Consider the following 16,079-nt stretch of genomic DNA (forward strand, 5'->3'; position numbering starts at 1 on the left):
CAACCCCCAAAATTCCCGGATCCTATGAACATTCCCAAAACGCCTATTTTCCCTGATTTCTTGCAATGATTTCATTGGGAATGTCCCGGCTTCTGGTCCAAAGGAAGATTCCCGGAGTCGCCCTCAAGGTGGAGCTTCCAGGTGAATTTTCCTGGCACTTGGAGCAGGTTGGTGGGATCCAGCTTGGAATTTCAGATCCACAAATCCCGGAGGCTTAAAATCATGGAAAACTGCTTTGTCCCGGCTTTGTTCCCACGTTTCTTGGTGATCCTGGAGCTCCTGGAGCTCCCGACTCCGGGATGTGATCCTGGATCTCCTGGAGCACATTCCCGACTCTGGGATGTGATCCTGGATCCCCTGGAGCTCCCGCTGCTCATTCCCGACTCCAGGATGTGATCCTGGATCTCCTGGAGCTCCTGCTGCTCATTCCCGACTCTGGGATGTGATCCTGGATCTCATGGAACTCCCGCTGCTCATTCCCGACTCCGGGATGTGATCCTGGATCTCCTGAAGCTCCCGCTGCACATTCCCAACCCTGGGATGTGATCCTGGATCCCCTGGATCTCCTGGAGCACATTCCCAGCTCCGGGATGTTATCCTGGATCCCCTGGAGCTCCCGCTGCACATTCCCAACCCTGGGATGTGATCCTGGATCTTCTGGAGCTCCCGCTGCTCATTCCCAGCTCCGGGATGTGATCCTGGATCTCCTGGATCTCCTGGAGCACATTCCCAGCTCCGGGATGTGATCCTGGATCTCCTGGATCTCCTGGAGCACATTCCCGACTCTGGGATGTGATCCTGGATCCCCTGGAGCTCCCGCTGCACATTCCCAGCTCCGGGATGTGATCCTGGATCCCCTGGAGCTCCCGCTGCTCATTCCTGACTCTGGGATGTGATCCTGGATCCTCTGGATCTCCTGGAGCACATTCCCTACTCCAGGATGTGATCCTGGATCTCCTGGAGCACATTCCCGACTCTGGGATGTGATCCTGGATCCCCTGGAGCTCCCGCTGCACATTCCCAGCTCCGGGATGTGATCCTGGATCCCCTGGAGCTCCCGCTGCACATTCCCAACCCTGGGATGTGATCCTGGATCTCCTGGAGCACATTCCCGACTCTGGGATGTGATCCTGGATCCCCTGGAGCTCCCGCTGCACATTCCCAGCTCCGGGATGTGATCCTGGATCTCCTGGAGCTCCTGCTGCTCATTCCCGACCCCGGGATGTGATCCTGGATCCCCTGGAGCTCCCGCTGCACATTCCCAGCTCCGGGATGTGATTCCCGCCCTCCCGTTGTGTTCCAGGGCCGCCGGGACCCAAAGGAGACCGAGGCACGGAAGGGATGGAGGGAGAGCCCGGCCTGCCCGGCCTGCCCGGGCTCCGAGGTAAGGAAAACATTCCCGGTGTCCATGAAACCCCTCCCAGATCCCATCCTGAAATGTCCCGGCTGATCCCAACCCAACGGGACAACCCCCGTGCTTCCCCACCCATCCCTGGGGATGTCCCGGCTCCCGAGGGACACGGGGATGGATCTGCTCTCCCGGCTCCTGGAGCACCCATCCTGGAGGGAAAAGCCTCCTGGCCCGCCCGGCTCCGGGAAATCCACGCTGATATTCCCAGATTTCCAGGGTGTCCCAGCCGGGCTGGAGCAGGAGTTGGCCACCCCATTCCCAGACAGAGCCTTCCCAGGCACCAGGGCTGGAATTGCTGCTGGATCCCTGGATCCGGCAGATCCCAGGAACCCGACAGAGGGGACTTGGCTCTGGAATTTTTCCAGAATTTTCTTTTTCCAATGCCAATAATGCCAATTTTCCCACCCCGTCTTCTTAATTCCATTGTTTCGGGGAGGAATTCCATGGGAAGCCACCAGAGGACATTCCCACCCTGAGGAAGACTTGGCTCCAGCTGTTTCTGATCTGAAGGAAACCTGGGAATGCCGGCTCAGCTTCCAAGGGCTGGGAATGGCGCGGAGCCGGGGGCAGGATCCCCCTGGGGACAGCTTTGTCCCGTGGAGGTGACGGGATCCATCCTGCCGGGAGCAGGGATCCGCTGGGATCCCGCAGCATGGAGCCCCAGGGCCAGGACCAGAGCCAGGCCTGGATCCAGATCCAGGTCCAGATCCAGGTCCAGATCCGGATCCAGATCCAGATCCAGATCCAGATCCAGATCCAGATCCAGATCCAGGTTTGGACTCATATCCAGGTCAAAGTTCGGGTCCAGGTCCAGGTTCAGGTCCAGGTTCAGGTCCAGGTCCAAGTCCAGGCCCACATGTGGATCCAGATCCAGGTCAAGGCCCAGGACCAGATCCAGATCCAGGTCAAGGCCCAGGACCAGATCCAGATCCAGATCCAGATCCAGATCCAGATCCAGCTTTGGACTCATATCCAGGTCAAAGTTTGGGTCCAGGTCCAGGTCCAGGCCCAGATGTTGACCCAGATCCGTGTCCAGTTCAATGTCCAAGGCCTGGTCAAGGTCCAGCACCAGCTCCAGGACCAGATTCAGGTCCCAATTCAGATCCGGATCCACATCCAGATTCAAGACCAGGTCCAGATCCAGGACCAGGACCAGATTCAGGATCAGCTCCAGATTCAGGTCCAGGTCAAGGCCCAGGACCAGGTCCAGACCAATCCCTGTTATCCCCTGCTCCAAACTCACCTCACAGGACTCTGGATGTCAGAGGCAGGTCCAGGTCCGGACTCAGACCCAGACCCAAACTCAAATCCAGACCTAGACCCAGACCCATAATGAGATCTAGACCCAGATCCAGGTCTAGGTCCAGACCCAGACCCAGACCCAGACCCAGACCCAGACCCAGATCCAGATCCAGATCCAGATCCAGACCCAGATCCAGATCCAGACACAGACTCAGACCCAAATCCAGACCTAGACCCAGACCCAGACCCATAATGAGATCTAGACCCAGATCCAGGTCTAGGTCCAGACCCACATCCACATCCAGACTCAGACCCAGACCCAGACCCAGACGCACACTCAGACCCAGATTCAGATCCAGACCCACACTCAGATCCAGATCCAGATCCAGACCCAGACTGAGATCCAGATCCAGACCCAGACCCAGACCCAGACCCAGACGCACATCCACATCCACATCTAGACCAAGAACCACATCCAGACCCAGACCCTGACCCAGATCCAGACCCAGATCCATATCCAGATCCAGACCCAGACCCAGCTCCAGCCCCAGCTCCAGCCCCAGCTCCAGATCCATGCCTGGAATCCTCTGCTCCAAGGATTCCGAGGCACCACGACCTTGCTGGGGCTGCTTTGGGCTCAAACCCTGGGATTTTGGGATCGCTGCCTCCCCGGCCCAGCCCATCAAGGCAGAGCCAGCCTGGAAATCCGATCTCCCTCGGCCAGGCCCTCCAGCTGCCCGTGTTCCTTCTCCCTCCAGCTGGAGTTTCTGGCACTGACGGACTCGTGGCTGTTTTTCTTGGGTGTAACAACCCTCAGAATTATATTGGCTGTTTTCCTCGGTTTTCCTTTTTTTCCCCCTTTTTTTTTTCTTGTTCAAACAGAAAAACAAAGCAATCCCAGGAGGGTTCACCTTCAGGAAGAGCCACGATTTTTAAGTCTTTTCCTGGAGATTTTTGGGATGCAGGCACCACCCTTTGGATCTGAGAAGGTCGGGTTCAGGTGTATCCCTGGAAAATCCCCTTTCCTAAGGAAAATTCCCTTTTCCATGGAAAATCCACCCTCCTGCCCCCAGCCTGCAGAAATCCAGGCCTTGATCCCTCCTGGGGATGGACACAGCAGGGAAAGATTGGAGCTGGGGCTGGAATTCCTCCCGGAGGATTTTTTTCCTCGTAAACCGGAGGAAAATCGGGGCTCAGTTTGGAAAAGCCCGGCCCAGGAAGGGCGGGGGCAGCGGTGCCTGGGGAGTCCAGGGCTCCCTCCACAGGGACAGAGCCGGGCTTAAACCCTGGCGGAGCTTTGGACCCGAGCCCGGCTCAGGCTTGGGCTGAGCCCCACCTGGATCGATCCCGTGGGACCATCCCAAGGTCCCAGCAGATCCCGTCTCCAGCACAGGGTCCCTCCCTCCACCCCGGAGCCAGACCTGGATCCCGGTCCAGGACCAAGCTGGGGGCCAGGACCAGATGCAGATCCAGGTCCAGACCCAAGTTTAGATTTCAGATCCAGACCCAGATCCAGGTCCAGATCCAAGTTTAGATTTCAGATCCAGACCCAGATCCAGGTCCAGACCCACATTCAGGACCAGGATCAGGTCCAGTTTCAGGACCAGAATCAGGTCCAGGATCAGATCCACAACTGGATCCAGGTCCAGATCCAAGTCCAGATGCAGACCCAGATCCAGGTCCAGTTTCAGGACCAGGATCGAGTCCAGGACCAGATTCACAGCTGGATCCAGGTCCAGGTCCAGGTCCAAGATCAGGAGCAGATCCAGATCCAGGACCAGATCCAGGTCCAGGTCAAAATCCAGTTCCAGAGCCAGGACCAGATCTGGGTCCAGGACCAGGTCCAGGACCAGGAGCAGATCCAGATCTGGGTCCAGGACCAGGATCAGGAGCAGATCCAGAACCAGGACTAGGACCAGGAGCAGGCCCAGGTCCAGGTCCAGGAGCAGATCCAGATCCAGGTCCAGGTTCCACACGGACGGAGGTCACCTCCAAGGTTGGGATGTGTCTCCTGTGAAGGAATTCCCAAACTCCAGCCCAATTCCCACCTCCCGGAGGCGGGGAATGCCCACACCAGGGGGTTCCATCCCCCTCCTTCTCCAGCAAACCTCCAACCCCTTGGACAGCGTGGATCCTGGAGACCTGGGGCTCGGGGGGACACATCCCAACTCCTCAGGACAGATCCTGGTTCTCCTTCCTTGATCCCCAGCTTTGGAACCCAATCTAGGCCGGCTCCATCCCAGCCTGAGGGCGCTCAGGAATTCCTCAGCACCCGGGTAAATCCATCCTGGATCCCAGGGAAGCACAGGAGAAGGATGGGGCTGTAAGGGCCGAAATGAGAGATGCAGGCCTCCAGGCATTTCCCCCCCATTATTTTTCTACTCAAATTCCTTGTTCCCATTGTTTTGGCTCCTGATTATTTTCAGCTTTTGGGATTTGAGCCTCTGCAGGATGAGGGATAAAACCTGGGATTGGTTACATTGCATTCTATACTTTTCTTTTGGTTGCAATGCATTCTATTATTTTCTTTTGGTCACAATGCATTATATTATTTTCTTTTGGTTACATTGAATTCTATACTTTCCTTTTGGTTACAAATGCATTCTATACTTTTCTTTTGGTTACAAATGCATTATATTCTTTTCTTTTGGTTACACTGCATTCTAGACTTTTCTTTGCTGAGCATCTTCACACAGTAGAACCAATCTACACCTTAACTATTATCTATAGCCTATCATAACTGCTGTAATTACCATATTCATGTCACTGTTCTCCAATCACTAAAAGTCAGTACATTGCAGTTTAAGCCAGAAGTTGTTTCTCAGTTTTCTTGCAGTGGAAAATTCTGAGACCTTTTATTTACTTGTTTGCCTGTGCTCTGTTTCTGCTTGGTAAAAACATCTTCTTGTTTGGGGTGGGTTTATCCTTTGCTCTAAGCCATAAAAACCCCTTCTAACTCACAGACCCTTTGCCTCCTTGGTTATCCAGCCAGACTGGCTCAGCAATTCTTTTCTTCTACATCAAAACTTGCTTCCATCTCTATTCCTTCATCAGACTCCACATTCACAAATCTTTCTGCCAGGCACCCACATCTGTGACCCTTCCTTGTCAAATTTTCACCCTCCCCAGCACGGGACGGACTCTCCGGGCTCTCCCGGCGTTCCCAGGTGCATCGGGGTTGTGGAATTCTGCTGGAGCCGCCTCATTTTGTGTCCCTGCTCCTCATTCCAGGCCTTCCCGGGGAGCGGGGCCCGCCCGGCCCGCGGGGGCTGAAGGGGGACCAGGGGGAGCTGGGCCCGCGCGGCCCCGCGGGAACGCGGGGGCTCAAAGGTAGGGAGGCGGATCCCGGCGGGAATCCGGGATCACACGGGCTCCGGAGATCCCGGGATGAGGGGGGCCGGGGGATCCTCTGGCTCGGGGACCGCCCGGACCTCCTGGAGGAACGGGAATCCCAACAATTCCTTCACCGTCCACCGAGGGAAAGGATGGATTTGGGATGTCCTCCCACTCCACGGGGCTCTGGCAGGGATTTGGGAATGATCTCCTGGTGTTTTCTGGGGTGTTCCCGGCTGGCTGCGGTTTCCCATCTTCCCAGGAAAGCTGTGGGAGTAGGGAGTCGGGATTTAGCGGGACACGGCTGCCCCCGGACACCTGGGATGGGAAATTCCCAGCTGCAACCAAAAACGGGATTGAAAACCCCAAAAAATGCCCTTTGTGCCTCAAAATTCCTGCTGGGGAGGCTGGAAGGGAAAACATCCCAGGAAGAGCTGGGAATTGTAGGGAATAGAAACCTGGAGGTGATTGGGATTAGGATTGGGACTGGGATTGGGATTGGGATTGGGACTGAGTGGGAAGCAACCTTAAAGATCCTTGAATTCCATGCCCTTCCACATCTTCCAGTATCCCAGGTTGCTCCAGGAGGTTGGAAAACCCCTGGATACATCCCTGGAGCACCAGGAATGTCGGGGTTTCCTCACTGGCTCTTGTCAAGATCCCCTTAAATCCAGAAAATGATCCCAAAAATCCCCGGCTGGTCGGGTTGGGATTTGCCGGCCCCGATGCTGGATCTGCTCGCCGAGGAATCGTGGAATTGTTGAGGCTGGAAAAGCTCTCCGAGCCCAACCATTCCCACCCCAGTCCGCATCTCCATGAGCCACATTCCCACGGATTCGGATCCCTTGGGAATGGGAGCTCCACCTCTGCTCTCGATGGTCTCTCAGGGCTTTGCCAACCTCAGCAATTCCATGAAAACCCCAAAGCCATTCCCGGATCCCGTCCCCATCCCAGGGATCCCTGCTGTCCCCGCTCCAATGTGTGTCCCCCCCACCCCGGAGATCGGGAATGTCGGATCCAGGGGTTCATCCGACCCCTTTTCCAATGGAATTCCAGCCCCTCTGGCAGCGCCCGGGCAGTTTTATGGGATTCTCTGGAATTTACGGGAAACAGACCCAGGCCTGGGCACGGATCCAGAGCCAGGCTTTGCCTTAAATCCCAGATTTCTGCAGGATCCTTCTCCAAGGACTCCCTGCCGAGCACAGGAGCCCTCGGTTCCTCGGGAATCGCATCCCAGGAATCCTGGGATGGGGTTTTAGGTGTGGAGGAGCCTCCTCGTGGAAATTTCCAGGTTTAAACCTCTCCTGGAGGGGCTCCGGCCTGGCAGAGGAACAGCAGATTCCCAAGTCCTTTTCCTCGTTGGTATTTTCCCGTTCTCGATGGGTTTTTCCTCAAAATGACCCCAGTGGGGAATTTTTTTCCTCATTTCCAAATGGGAAAAATTATCCTGGGAAGTGAGGACAGATCCACCCTCCCCACTTTTCCATGGAAAAGGTCGTGCAGGGAATACGCTCAGGAGGAAAGAGCAGGAAAAATCCAACCTGGGATCGGAATTCGGGGATAAATTCAGGGGGAAAAGAGAAGATTCCTTCAGGAACATCCCCAGGGTGGAGTTTTTTGGGAATGTTCCTGGAGGCAGAACCTGATTCCACCCGGAAAGATGGGTTCGGTGGATTCTCCTGGGGCTTTTCCCAGGGTTTTGGGATCCACCCATCCCTGCAGATCCGTGGGAGGAGCTGAGGGTCTCTGTCACTGTGCCTGGGCCTGCATTCTGTGCCCAATCCCAAAAAACAAAAAAAATAATATCTGAGAAGGGCCTGGAATGCTCTGGTGGTGTCTGGGGGAAGGCGCCGGGCAGGATGGAGCAGGAGAAGCTTCTCCCAAATTCCCGGGCTCTGTCCCAGCCCCGAGGCTCCCTCCGGGAATTGGATCCCATTTTTGGGACCTTCTCCAGCCCGAACTCCTCAGGAGCTGCAGTCACCGAGTTATTCCCACCAGAGAATTCCAGGGAAGAGAGGAGAGATGGGAAAAGGGGGGAGAAGAGGGAAAAACGGAGAAGCTGCGGCTGCCCCTGGATCCCCAGGAGCGTCCCAGGAAAGGCTGGAACAGCCCGGGAATAGCGGGAGGTGCCGGGGTTGGAATGGGATGGGATTGAGGGTCCCTTCCCACCCACCCCATCCCGGGATTCCCGGGCTCCCGCTGCTGCTGCTGCTGCTGCTCTCGGGGCGGCGGCGGAAACCGGGACAAGTTGGGGATTTGGGATTTCAGGATGGGAATCCTGCTCCACGTTCCACGGCCCCAGGGTGATCCAGCCTTTCCCTGGACACTGCCAGGGATCCAGGGATTCTCTGGGAATTCCAGCCCAGCCAGGAATTCTTTTCCGAGATCCCACCTCAAGCTCCCCTTTCCCAAGGAATTCCCTCCATTCCCAGCTCTCCCAGGCTGGGGTTGGATCCGTCCCCATCCCGACTCCTCCTCCACAAGGAATTTTGGGAATTCACTGGGAACTGGGGACTCCAGGAAGGGTCTCCCTTCCCTTTTCCATCCCTGAATTCCATAAAAATCCCTCGGGATGGATCCTGAGTGTCCCTGATCCCAGAATCTTGGAATGATTTGGGATGGGATCCATGGACCTTCAAATCCCTGATCCCAGAGACACCTCCCACGATCCCAGGGTGATCCCAATCCACCCTTGGACACTGCCAGGGATCCAGGGATTCTCTGGGAATCCCAGCCCAGCCAGGAATCCCTTCCCAAGATCCCACCATCCCAAGCTCCCCTTTCCCACTGGAAGCCATTCCCTGGCTCCCTCCAGCCCTTGCCCCAGTCCCAGCTCTCCTGGAGCCCCTTTGGGATGGGGAAGCGGCTCCAAGGATTCCCTGGATCCTCCCCTGATCCAGCTGCACATTCCCAGCTGCTCTCCCAGCCTGGCGTTGGATCCAGCCCCATCCCGACCCCTCCTTGAGAAGGAATTTTGGGATTCAGGGGCTTCACTGTGAGTCCCGAATTCCATAAAAATCCCTCGGGATGGATCCTGCGCACCCTTGATCCCAGAATTCCCGGCACCGCTCCACCCTCTCCCCCACCCCATTTTGGGGACGAACCCCCCGAACCAGGCACTGTCTCTTCCCAATCCCTGGGGATTTCTGGATGTGAGGAGCCGGGGCCGCTCCAGGATCCCGACCCCATCCCGAGGCGGGAGCCGCATCCCTGGCCCCGTTCCCGGGATTTTCCATCTGGATCCCATCAGCTCCATCCCTTTCCCCCGTCCCACGCAGCCCGCGGGAGCAATCCCGCTCTCCCAGGGAAAGGGCAGGAATTTCCTGCCCGGCTCGGCATTTTTGGGATCGTTTCCCATCCCGCGTTTTCCTTTCTCCCGGGTTTTCGGGTGTTGTTTGTTGTTCCTGGAGCATCCCTGGGCCTTTCCTTGGGATCGGGCCAGGCTTGGCCAAGCTGGGATCGGCAAATCAGGGCCTGGAAAAGCTGGGAATGAGGGAGGAGGAGGCGCCGGGAGAGCCAAGGAATGTCCGAGCTCGTTAGTGAGGTCATTAACGGGATATTGAACCATGACTGGGATATGGAATCATTCCTGGAATATGGAATCATTCCCGGGATATCAAACCATGATTGGGATATTGAATAATTCCCAGGATATTAAACAATGATTGGGATATGGAATCATTCCCAGGATATTAAACCATGATTTTGATACTGAATAATTCCCGGGATATGGAATCATTCCCAGGATATCAAACCATGATTGGGATATGGAATAATGCCCAGGATATTAAACCATGATTGGGATATGGAATCATTCCCGGGATATCAAACCATGATTCACATATTGAATAATTCCCGGGATATTAAACCATGACTGGGATATTGAATAATGCCCAGGATATTAAACCATGATTTTGATACTGAATAATTCCCGGGATATGGAATCATTCCCAGGATATAAAACCATTATTGGGATATGGAATCATTCCCAGGATATCAAACCATGATTGGGATATGGAATCATTCCTGGGATATCAAACCATGGCTGGGATATGGAATCATTCCCGGGATATTAAACCATGATGGGGATACTGAATAATTCCTGGGATATTAAGCCATGATTGGGATATGGAATCATTCCCGGGATATTAAACCATGATTTCGGTACTGAATAATTCCCAGGATATGGAATAATTCCCGGGATATCAAACCATGATTGGGGTATGGAATCATTCCCGGGATATGGAATCATTCCCAGGATACTAAGCCAATATTGGGATATGCAATCATTCCCATGATATTAAACCATGATTGGGATATGGAATCATTCCTGGGATGTCAAACCATGATTGGGATATGGAATCATTCCCGGGATATGGAATCATTCCCAGGATATAAAATCATGATTGGGATATGGAATCATTCCCAGGATATCAAACCATGGCTGGGATATGGAATCATTCCCGGGATATGGAATCATTCCTGGGATATAGAACCATGAGAGAGATACGGAATCATTGCTGGGATATTGAATCATTCCTGGGATATTAAAACCATTATTGGGATACTGAATAATTCCCGGGATATTGAACCATGACTGGGATATAGAATCATTCCCGGGATATGGAATCATTCCCGGGATATGGAATCATTCCCGGGATATCAAACAGGCAGGAATGTTTATCCAGCTGCTCCCGACCCCCTGGCATTGCCCTTTCCCATGGATACCATTCCATGATTTCCTGGTGCTCCCTCAGGGATTTGGGAATCCCCACCCCTGGCCCCCAAATGAGGCGTTTTTAGCCCCAAACGGGCTTTTCCACCTCCACGGGGGGAATTTCATCCCCAAATCCCGGGGTTTGCTGCCCTTTTTGGGATCTGCAGTCAGGAATTCCAGGAGCGCCGGGCCTTTGTCTTCCCTCCGCCGCAGGCGCCTTCCCAGAGGATTTTTGGGAATTGCCATTTTTGGGAGTAGGGATGGGAAATGGGATATTGGGAGTGATGGGGGTTTGGCGGGATTTATGGGATCTGGGGGGGGTCACAGAGGGATGGGAATTTATGGGACTTTATGGGAATTCCTGAGGATTTCTGGGGGTCCAGGGGCATCAAAGAGGGATGGGAATTTCTGTGGATTTCTGGGGATTTGTGGGAATTTCTGGGGATTTCTGTGAATTTCTGGGGATTTCTGGGGATTTCTGTGGATTCCTGTGAATTTCTGGGAATTTCTGTGGATTTCTGTGGGGGTGTCAGTGCACCCCCAGGATTCCGTCTCCTCTCTTCCCAGGCGAGCGCGGCCCCAAGGGGGACAAGGGGGACCGGGGGGACCGAGGAGCCGCTGCTGGCACCGGTGAGTTCCGGGCGCTCCCCACGGAGATCCCGGCGCGGAGCCCGGGGAGAGTTTTGGGAATTGGGAGCCCGGGGAGGGGAAATTCCTGAGGGAAAGAGGAATTCCTGACACTGGGAAAACCGTCCCGGGGTTCTCCTGCGATCCCAGGGACGTCCCGGCCTGGGGACATTGTCCATGGAATCCCAGGGACGTCCCGGCCTGGGGACACTGTCCATGGAATCCCAGGGATATCCCGGCCTGGGGACATTGTCCATGGAATCCCAGGGACGTCCCGGCCTGGGGACATTGTCCATGGAATCCCAGGGACATCCCGGCCTGGGGACATTGTCCATGGAATCCCAGGGACATCCCGGCCTGGGGACATTGTCCATGGAATCCCAGGGACGTCCCGGCCTGGGGACACTGTCCATGGAATCCCAGGGACGTCCCGGCCTGGGGACAGCATCCCTGGAGATTCCACCATGGATGGTGTCAGCTTGGATGATGTCACCATGTGGGAGGTCCCCATCCCTTTGAGATGCCACAATCCCTGGGGATGTCACCCTGGATTATTCCACCGTGGATGACGTCACCGTGGATGATGTCACCGTGGATGACGTCACCGTGGATGACGTCACCACGGGTCATGCCACCATGGCTGCTGCCCCCACGGCTGCTGTCCCCATCCCCATGGCTGCTGCCCCCATGTCCCTCCTGGTGTCCCCATGTCCCTCCTGGTGTCTTCATGTCCCCCCTGCTGTCCCCATGTTTACTGTCCCCCCCCTGGTGTCCCCATGTCCCCCCTGGTGTCCCCATGTCCATCCCGGTGTCCCCCCAGCTCCCTCGGAGGGCTCGGTGCGGCTGGTGAATGGCTCCTGTCCCCACGTTTACTGTCCCCATGTCCCCCCTGGTGTCCCCATGTCCATCATGTCCATCCTGCTGTCCCCATGTCCCTCCTGGTGTCCCCATGTCCATCCTGGTGTCCCCATGTCCCTCCCAGCTCCCTCGGAGGGCTCGGTGCGGCTGGTGAACGGCTCCGGGGCCCACGAGGGGCGCCTGGAGATTTTCCACGAGCGGCGCTGGGGCTCGGTGTGCGACGACGGCTGGGACGGGCGGGACGGGGACGTGGCGTGCCGCATGCTGGGCTACCCCGGCGCCGCCGACGTCTTCCGCATGGCGCGCTTCGGACAAGGTGCGCCAAACAGCGGGAACGGCGGCGGGAACGGGATTCGGGATCGGCAGCGGGAACGGCTCCGCGGGATCGGGAATGGCTCCGCGGGAACGGGATTCGGGAACAGGAATGGCGGCGGGAACGGGATTCGGGAACAGGATTCGGGATTGGGAACGGGATTCGGGATGGGGAACGGCTCCTGTGGGACTCAGAAACAGGATTTGGGATTGGGAACGGGATTCGGGATTGAAAACGGGATTCAGGATGGGGAACGGCTCCTGTGGGATTTGGGAACGGGATTCGGGATGGGGAACGGCTCCTGTGGGATTCAGGAACGGGATTTGGGACGAGGAACGGGATTCAGGATGGGGAATGGCTCCTGTGGGATTTGGGAACGGGATTCAGGATGGGGAACAGCTCCTGTGGGATTTGGGAATGGGATTTGGGACGAGGAACGGGATTCAGGATGGGGAATGGCTCCTGTGGGATTCAGGAATGGGATTTGGTATCGGGAATGGGATTCAGGAGTGGGAACAGGATTCAGGATAGGGAACAGCTCCTGTGGGACTCGGAAACAGGATTTGGGATTGGGAACGGGATTTGGGATGGGGAGCGGCTCCTCGGGATTTGGGAACAGCTCCTTGGGATCCCGGGGAAAGGCTCCTTGGGATTGGAGGATGGGATTTCGGATTGGGAACGGGATTCGGGAATGGCTCCTTGGGATTGGGAACAGGATTCGGGATCAGGAACAGCTCCTGTGGGATTTGGGAGTGGAATTCGGGAATAGGAATGGGATTTGGGATGGGGAACAGCTTCTGTGGGATTTGGGAACGGGATTTGGGATTGGGAATGGCTCCTCGGGATTGGGAACGGGATTCGGGATGGGGAACAGCTCCTGTGGGATTCGGAAACGGCTCCTCGGGATTGGGAATGGCTTCCTGGGATTTGGGAATGGCTCCTGTGGCACCAGGAATGGGAAACGGGATTAGGAACGAGATTTGGGATTGGGAACAGCTCCTGTGGGATTGGGGTACAGGTCCTCAGGATGCCAGGGAATGCTCCTCAGGATTCAGGAACGGCTCCTGTGGGATTTGGGATTGGGAATGGCTCCTCAGGATCAGGAACTGGATTCGGGATCAGAAACGCCTCCTGTGGGATTCGGGAACAGCTCCTTGGGATTGGGAATGGGATTTGGGATTTGGAACAGCTCCTCAGGATCAGGAACGGGATTTGGGATTGGCTCCTGGGGATTGGGAATGGCTCCTGTGGGATTCGGGATTGGGAATGGCTCCTCGGGATCAGGAATGGGATTTGAGATCGGCTCCTTGGGATTAGGAATGGCTCCTGTGGGATTCAGGAACAGGATTTGGGATTGGGAACGGCTCCTCAGGATTAGGAACGGCTCCTCAGGATCCCAGGGAATGGTTCCTGTGGGATTCGGGAATGGCTCCTGTGGGATTCGGGACCGGCTCCTGTGGGATTGGGAATGGCTCCCGTGGGATTCGGGAACAGCTCCTGTGGGATTCGGGAACGGCTCCTGTGGGATTGGGAATGGCTCCTGTGGGATTCAGGAATGGGTCATCGGGATCCCGGGGATCGGTTCCTCGGGTTTCGGGAATGGCTCCTGTGGGATCCCCGGTAATTCCGGTGTCCGTGTGTCCGTCCGCAGGCTCCGGGAAGATCTGGATGGACGACGTCTCCTGCACGGGCACCGAGGAGTCCCTGGAGCTCTGCAGCTTCTCGGGCTGGGGCCGCACCAACTGCGGCCACGCCGAGGACGCCGGAGTGCGCTGCCGGACAGACTGACCCCGAACGGACAGACAGACTGACACCGAAACACACCCCGTAACAGACTGACCCCGAACGGACAGACAGACTGACACCGAACGGACAGACAGACTGACACCGAAACACACCCCGTAACAGACTGACACCGAACGGACAGACAGACAGCGAAACACACCCCGTAACAGACTGACCCCGAACGGACAGACAGACTGACACCGAACGGACAGACAGACTGACACCGAAACACACCCCGTAACAGACTGACACCGAACGGACAGACAGACTGACACCGAAACACACCCATAACAGACTGACACCGAACGGACAGACAGAATGACCCCGAACGGACAGACAGACTGACACCGAAACACACCCCGTAACAGACTGACACCGAACGGACAGACTGACCCCGAACGGACAGACTGACACCGAACGGACAGACTGACCCCAAAATACACCCCGTAACAGACTGACACCCAACGGACAGACTGACCCCGAACGGACAGACAGACACCGAAACACACCCATAACAGACTGACACCGAACGGACAGACAGACTGACACCGAACGGACAGACTGACACCAGCCAGACAGACTGACCCCAAAATACACCCCGTAACAGACTGACACCGGCCGGACAGACAGACACCGAAACACACCCATAACAGACTGACACCGGCCGGACAGACTGACCCCAAAATACACCCCGTAACAGACTGACACCGGCCGGACAGACAGACTCCAAAATCCACCCCATCCCATAGGGACTGACCCCAAATCCACCCCAAGGGACTGACCCCAAACCCGCCCCATAATGGAATGACCCCAAACCCATCCCAAAGGGCCAAGGAATGATCCCAATCCCACCCCAAAAGGGACTGACCCCAAATCTGTCCCAGAGGGAATGACCCCAAAATCCATCCCATAAGGGAATGACCCCAAACCTGCCCCAAAGGGAAACCCAAAACCCACCCCAAGGGACTGACCCCAAATCCACCCCAAAGGAGAAATCCCAAACCTGCCTCAAGGGACTGACCCCAAACCCATCCCAAAAGGGAATGACCCCAAATCCACCCCATAACGGACGGACCCCAAAATCCACCCCATGAGGGACTGACCCCAAATCCATCCCATAACAGAATGACCCCAAACCAGCTGCAAAAGGGACTGACCCCAAACCCATCCCATAACGGACTGACCCCAAAATCCACCCCAAAAGGGAATGACCCCAAATCTGCCACAAGGGACTGACCCCAAATCCATCTTAAAGGGCTACGGAATGACCCCAAACCCGCCCCATAAGGGAATGACCCCAAACCCGCCCCAAAAGGAAACCCCAAACCTGCCCCAAAGGGAAACCACAAATCTGCCCCCAAGGGACTGACCCCAAATCCATCCCATTACAGAATGACCCCAAACCCGCCCCAAAGGGGAAAACCCCAAACCCATCCCAAAGGGGAAAACCCCAAACCCCTCCCAAAGGGGCGGGCAAGATCCCAAATGGATGATCCCAAACCCATCCCAAAGGGGCCGGGCGAGTTCCCAAAAAGGACGACCCCAAATCCATCCCAAATCCCCATCCCCAGCCTGGATCCCAGGGAATGGGATCGCTCCCAGAGAAATAAAGGATTTGTGCTTCCCCCAGTGGGGTTTGTGGGATTTATGGGGTTTTATAGGGTTTTTGGGGCTTATGGGGTTTTATGGGGTTTATGGGGTTTATGAGGTTTAATGGGATTTTTGGGGTTTTGTGGGGTTGATGAGGTTCATGGGGTTTTTACAGGGTTCATGGGAGTTTATGGGGTTTATAG

At 55.9% G+C, this 16,079-nt stretch overlaps 1 protein-coding gene across 1 annotated transcript in view; it reads left to right on the plus strand.

The window, feature by feature from the left end:
* Window positions 1-14,849, plus strand: part of SCARA5 (scavenger receptor class A member 5) — a 29,916-nt gene extending 15,067 nt beyond the window's left edge. The window contains exons 5-9 of the mRNA XM_036405267.2: window positions 1,304-1,384; window positions 5,885-5,983; window positions 11,271-11,333; window positions 12,313-12,504; window positions 14,153-14,849. Coding sequence (XP_036261160.1) covers window positions 1,304-1,384; window positions 5,885-5,983; window positions 11,271-11,333; window positions 12,313-12,504; window positions 14,153-14,289 — 572 coding nt within the window. The 3' untranslated portion in view covers window positions 14,290-14,849. The remainder of the gene's footprint in view (window positions 1-1,303; window positions 1,385-5,884; window positions 5,984-11,270; window positions 11,334-12,312; window positions 12,505-14,152) is intronic.
* The last annotated feature ends 1,230 nt before the right edge of the window (window positions 14,850-16,079 follow it).

Source organism: Molothrus ater, chromosome 32, assembly GCF_012460135.2.
Source record: "Molothrus ater isolate BHLD 08-10-18 breed brown headed cowbird chromosome 32, BPBGC_Mater_1.1, whole genome shotgun sequence".
Classification (NCBI taxonomy): domain Eukaryota; kingdom Metazoa; phylum Chordata; class Aves; order Passeriformes; family Icteridae; genus Molothrus; species Molothrus ater.